The 6,315-nt window shown below is 48.9% G+C and overlaps 1 protein-coding gene across 1 annotated transcript in view; it reads right to left on the minus strand.

Moving 5' to 3' along the window:
* The window catches only part of agpat2 (1-acylglycerol-3-phosphate O-acyltransferase 2 (lysophosphatidic acid acyltransferase, beta)), a 58,804-nt gene extending 53,796 nt beyond the window's left edge, over positions 1–5,008 (minus strand). The window contains exons 1-3 of the mRNA XM_052037492.1: positions 4,979–5,008; positions 3,903–4,025; positions 2,192–2,276 (exon numbers count right to left, since the gene is read on the minus strand). Coding sequence (XP_051893452.1) covers positions 2,192–2,276; positions 3,903–4,025; positions 4,979–5,008 — 238 coding nt within the window. The remainder of the gene's footprint in view (positions 1–2,191; positions 2,277–3,902; positions 4,026–4,978) is intronic.
* Between the last annotated feature and the right edge of the window lie 1,307 nt (positions 5,009–6,315).

Consider the following 6,315-nt stretch of genomic DNA (forward strand, 5'->3'; position numbering starts at 1 on the left):
CCTTTCATTAAGCCACGTGTGACTGTGCTCAGTCCTATTAATTCTATTCAGGGTGTTGAGTTACTGAGGACCAGACAGAGTCAGTGCGGGTTTATGTAAGGGAAATTGTCTTCATCAGATTGAGGACCTGTTTGAGGAAGTAACAAGCGAGGGATAAATGGGAGCCGATGGATGAAACGTCTTTCTGTTTGTGTGCAGTTCTGGTCGCCCCATTACAGGGAGGATGTGGAGGCTTTGGACACGGTGCAGAAGAGGTTCACCAGGATGTTGCCTGGATTTGAGGGCATGTGCTATAAGGAGAGGTTGGACAAACTTGGGTTGTTTAGTCTGGATTGTCAGAGGCTGAGGGGAGACCTGATAGAAGTTTATAAAATTATGAGAGACAGAGCTAGAGTAGACAGTCTTTTTCCCAGGGTAGAAATGTCAAATACTAGAGGGCATGCATTATGGTGAGAGAGGGGAAGTTCAAAGTAGATGTGTGGGGCACGTTTTTTTACACAGAGAGTGGTGGGTGCCTGGAATGTGCTGCCAGGGGTGGGGGTGGAGGCAGATACTATAGTGGCATTTAAGAAGCCTTTAGGCCAGCACATGAGTGTGCATGAGATGGACGGATATGGATCACGTGCAGGCAGAAGGAATTAGTTTAATTTGGCATCATGTGCAGTACAGACATGGTGGGCTGAAGGGCCTGTTCCTGTGCTGCACTGCTCTATGTTCTGTTTCCAGAACTTCATGCAGTACTCTAATTAAGGTCTGACCAATGTTTTGTGATGTTGGACCATAACCCCCCTGCTCTTGTGTTCAATGCCTGGGCTAATATCCCATATCCCTTCTTAACTAGGTTATCTACTTGCGCCGCCACCTTCAAGGATCTTTGGACTTGCACACCAAGGTCCCTCTGTTCCTCACTACCTTCGAGGACCTTGCCATTCATGGCACGTGTCTCAGCCTCATTAGTGCTCTCAAACTACATCACCTTACATTTATCAGGATTAAATTCCATCTAGCAGTTAGCATAACACTATCACAGCGCCAGCGACCCTGGTTCAATTCCGGCCGCTGTCTGTAAGGAGTTTGTACGTTCTCCCCGTGTCTGCGTGGGTTTCTTCCGGGTGCTCCGGTTTCCTCCCACATTCCAAAGACGTACGTGTTAGGAAGTTGCTGACATGCTATGTTGGTGCTGGAAGCATGGCGACACTTGCGGGCTGCCCCCAGAACACTCTACGCAAAAAGATGCATTTCACTGTGTGTTTCGATGTACATGTGACTAATAAAGATATCTTATTTCACCAACTCAGTGATATCTCCCTGATAGCCTCAGACTGCCCTCCACAGCATCAACAAATCCACCAATCTTCACGTCATTTGTGAACCTACTGATCAAGCCTCCTAAATCCATATCCAAATCTTTCACGAATGTTACTAACAGCAAAGGTCCCAGCACCAATCCCTGTAGAACACCACCAGTCGCAGGCATCCAATCACAAAACCTTTCTGTCTCCTATTGCCAAGCCTGTTTTGGATCCAATTTGCCAATTAGCCCTGGCTTTAACATTTTGGATTAGACTCCCATGTGGGACCTCATCGAAGGTTTTACTGATGTCCATGTAAAAGACGTCTACTGCACTGCCCTCATCAATCCACCCTCCTCCTCCAAAAATACAGCCCCATTAGTCAGACAAGATCTGTCCTTGACACGGCCATGCTGGTGACCTCTGCTATTCTCTGCCTTTCCATGGATTGGTAATCCTGTTCCACACAATGTTTTCCAATAACCTCCCTGTGGCTGATGTTAGTCTCACAGGCCAGTCATTACCAGGCTTTTCCTTGTTGCTCTTCCTGAGATGTGCTCAGTGTGGAGCCAGCCAGGGCTTTGAAAGTTTACAAAGGAACTGCTGACGTGAGTGCTGGGAAGGGGAACGGGATCCACATTTGCTGTCCTCCTGTCAGTCTCCCAGGGAAGGTACTGAAAGAGTTCACCCTGGAGATGGCTGCTACGCGGGGAAGCTGCTTTTCTTCAAATGGAGTCAAACGACATCTGCTTCTCTCCTCCCCGTGTTTCAGTAACGTTACAACCATGGACTCAGAAAAAACCAAAATGTTCCAGTCACCAAGCAGCAGAATGGACTGAAGCATTGGCTTCTGAAGCTGATACTGACTCTGGACATGAGATATCCCAGAGCTGGCGTACACCAGGACTTCAGTGGCCCAGGGACGTCCTCCTCACATTCCACTGCTACCATTGGCAGCGTGACTGGGCCCAGATGTACACAGCCCTGCAACAGAGTGGAGCTGAGGGTCAAAGACAACCTCAACCCCTGGGCCAGACCCTCATCACCTTCGCTCACCTGAAGGCAACCTCTAGAATCCAGGGACACCGGCAGGTTCAGGAAGCTGCCTATAACCTCATGGCTGCCATTGGCTGCAGGTTGACACGGGAACTCCTGGAGGTTGCAATGAAAGACATGAAGCAATCCCATCCAGTCCACGAGTAAAAGGTGGAGATGCTAATAAAGTTGTCCACAGCTCAGCCTCGGGTGGTGACATCTCTCCTGAAGAACATTCTAGATATGATAATTCCCATTCTGGAACAATAATGGTGGATGTTTAGGTGCAGGGACATTATGTTTCAGTTATACAAGTCATTGGTGAGGCTGAACTTGGGAGCATTGTGTATAGTTTTGGTCACCCCGTTATAGGAAAGACACTGTCAAGCTGGAGACGGTGCAGAAGAGATTTACAAGGATGCTGCCTGGACTGGAGGGCCTGAGTTACAGGGAGAGGTTGGTCACGCTGGATCCTTATTCCTTGGAGCGTAGGAGAATCAGGGGTGACCTCATAGAAGTTTATAAAATTATGAGGGGTATGGCTCAGGTGGACGATCATGGTCTTTTCCCCAGGGTTGGGGAGTTCATAACTAGAGGGCACAGATACGAGATAAGAGGGGAGAGATTTAAAGGAGACCTGAGAGGTAACTTCTTTACACAGAGGGTGGTGAGGGCCTGGAATGAGCCGCCAGAGGAAGTGGTCGGAACAGGTACAATTGCAACATTTGGATGGGTACATGGAGGGGAGGGTTATGGGCCGAATGCGGGCAACTGGGACTAGCAGGGAGGATGGTGTGGTCGGCATGGAGCAGTTGGGCCGAAGGGCCTGTTTCCATGCTATATTACTCTATGACTCCATAACCTAGTGGGAGAGGCTTTCCCAACAGGAGAATGGACCACCAGCAACACAGCATGGATTTCAGCTCAGGAAACCTTCCCCAGGTGGGGAACTCCAGCCCAGGTGGATTCGGATCAGGGAGCACGTTTCATAGGGAAAGTGATGAAGGAAACACACAAGCTAATCCGGCAATGATTCCATGTACCCTGCCACCCCCAAAGCTCAGAGGTGGGAGAGAGAATGACCCGAACAATCAAAACTACCCTAGCTAAAGCCATAGCGGGGACGGGAGAGACATGGGCTGACGTACTGCCAGCACTCCTGATGGGACACTGAGTGACCCAAACTGCACCCTGGGTCTTAGCCCCATGAATCACTGACGGGGTGAGCAATGGAGCTCCCTTATGGGGTGATTACGGGTTGTGATGAACCAGGAACCGAGAGGGATAAAACGTCCCAGTGTGTGAAGGACCTTTGTGACCAGTGTAAAATGTGGAGGGAGCGGACAACACAGCAGCAACACGTTGGTTACCAGAGAGACCTAGAGGGAGAGAAGGCCCCCCTCCCACAGCCAGGTGACCATATCATGGTGAGGGAGCTGCCTGTAAAGGCAGGGTTGGCTCCCAGGTGGATCGAGCCACAGTTGCTGCTACTGACACAGGGCCCCAGTGTGTGTGTGCAGACCCAGCGAGGCAGCCAGTAGGAACACTGGACTCAGGACACACGGTGTCACTGACCTTCTCACCCACACAGACAGACCACGGCACCACGTCCGCCCACTCACACTGTTGTTCCAGAGAACTTCCATGGTGAACCCCAGCCTGCTGCTTCACATCTGACCGCTCCTGATGGAAGCAGACCTACGGACGACAGGGAACGGGAATGGGGAAGGCATGAAGAATGCGTGCCGGCAAACCATGATGGAAGTGTCAAAGTATAAAGGTGTTGGAGGAATTTGTGTGTTAAACATGTGCACTGAATCTGGCTTTTCACGTGGGGACCAGTCACCCTGTTAATTATGGCTCAGATGGGGCCGGCACACAGAGAAAGTCTCTGGTACAGCGGTGGTGAGTTCTCCAACTCGGCGGTTTATTCAGGTCCTGTTACAGTGCACAGTGGGGAGCACTTCGAGTGGGAGCTCAGAGATACCCCACTGACCAACCAGACTCCAGCAATTTATAGTGTTCACGTTCCAATAGTTCCATGTGGATTTCACAATTTCACCAGTAACCCACTTTTCTTTGCAGTATTTGACCTGTGTTTCATCTCTGCAGGGGTTGCCTCTCACTGCCGGACGTTCCCTTCCTTCACCACACAGCCATTCTCCCTGCTACTGGGTGCACGAATTCATGGTCTGGTCCTTCTGCTGTGACTCATCTCACCTCACGATCTGCTCTCCTGCACTAAAGCTCTCTTCCAACCTCCAGTCGTTTACCTCTGCTCCAGCCAGCTCCGCCTTGTAACCTAAACACTTCCGGGCTCTCAGTGGCAGCCTGTTTCTTCTAAGTCACCTCCATCATTTCCCATCGTCCATAGAACATAGAACAGTACAGCACAGGAACAGGCCCTTCAGCCCACGATGTTGTGTCAAACTAATGAAACTAGTAATCAAGTGTCCAACTAAACTATTCCCTTCTGCCTGCACAATGTCCATATCCTGCTGTTTCCTGCACATTGATGTGCCTATCTAAGAACACCTTCAACACCTCTGTCATATCTGCTTCCACCCCCACCCCTGGCAGCACATTCCAGGCACTCACCACTCTCTGTGTAAAAAAAGCTTGCCCTACACATCTCCTTTGAACTTACTCACCTTAAGTTTATGCCCTCTGGTATTAGACATTTCAATCCTGGGACCGGCTATACCTCTCTATCAGGTCTCCCCTCAGCCTCCGCTGCTCCAGGGTAAACACTGCACGTTTGTCCAACCTCTTCTTATAGCACATGCCCTCTAATCCAGGCAGCATCCTGGTGAACCTCTTCTGCACCCTCTCCAAAGCCTCCACATCCTCCCTGTAATGGGGCAACCAGAACTTAATGCAATACTCCAGATGCGGCCTAACCAGAGTTTTATAAAACTGCAACAAAACCTCCTGACTCTTGAAGTCAGTTCCTCAACGAATAAAGGCAAGCATGCCATACACCTTCTTTACCACCCCACCAACCTGTGCAGCCACATTCAGGGAGCTATGGACTTCAACCCCAAGATCCCTCTGCATATCAATCCTGTTCAGGGTTCTGCCATTAACAGTGTACTGTCCCTTTACATTTGATCTCCCAAAGTGCTACACTTCACATTTGTCTGGATTAAAATCCATCTGCCATTTCTCCGCCCATATCTGAGGAAGTACAGGGTTAAGAAATTGTGACTGTACATATAACTGATGAAAAAATACCATGCAAGCAAAGCCCTAGCTCAGGACTCAGTGGTAATTCCTGTGTCCGGAACTTGATTGCAAGCCAATTATACTAAACAATAAGGGTGATGGTTGTATTAAACAGTAATTGGGAGGTTTGTCCTAAACAATGAGTGTGATACCTGTCTTTGAATCTCTTGATTGTAAGTCAATTATACTGAACAATAAGTGCGATGTCTGTCTTTGGATCTCAGGAGCCTGGCCAAAACTCACAGAGCCGCATTCATTAAGTGTGCATGACAATGTCTGTATAAATTACTGTCCGCTCCTTTGTATTGTGGAGACCTCGAATAACGACTCTCAACGAGTGTTGACGAGACTTCTCCCTGGCGGTATACTGCTAATAAATGCATTTTTACTGAATCAATCTGTGGCACTGTGTGACTTTGCAGTAGGCAGGAGTGAGAACTTAAAATCGGGACAACATATCTACAACTGATCTATATTCCGCTGTATCCTTTGGCAATCTTCTATGCTATCCACAACACCACCGATCTTCCTATCATCTGTGAATTTACTAACCCATCCATCTACATTTTAATCCAGGTCATTCATATATATCACAGACAGCTGAGGTCCCAGTACGGATCCCTGAGGAACACCACTAGTCATGGACCTCCAGCCAGACTAAGTCCCATCCACCACTACCCTCTGTCTTCTATGGGTAAACCAATTCTGAATCCAAATGGCCTAAATCACTGTGGATACCATGCATCTTAATCCTCTGGATGAG

The sequence above is a fragment of the Pristis pectinata genome, chromosome 23, assembly GCF_009764475.1.
Source record: "Pristis pectinata isolate sPriPec2 chromosome 23, sPriPec2.1.pri, whole genome shotgun sequence".
Classification (NCBI taxonomy): domain Eukaryota; kingdom Metazoa; phylum Chordata; class Chondrichthyes; order Rhinopristiformes; family Pristidae; genus Pristis; species Pristis pectinata.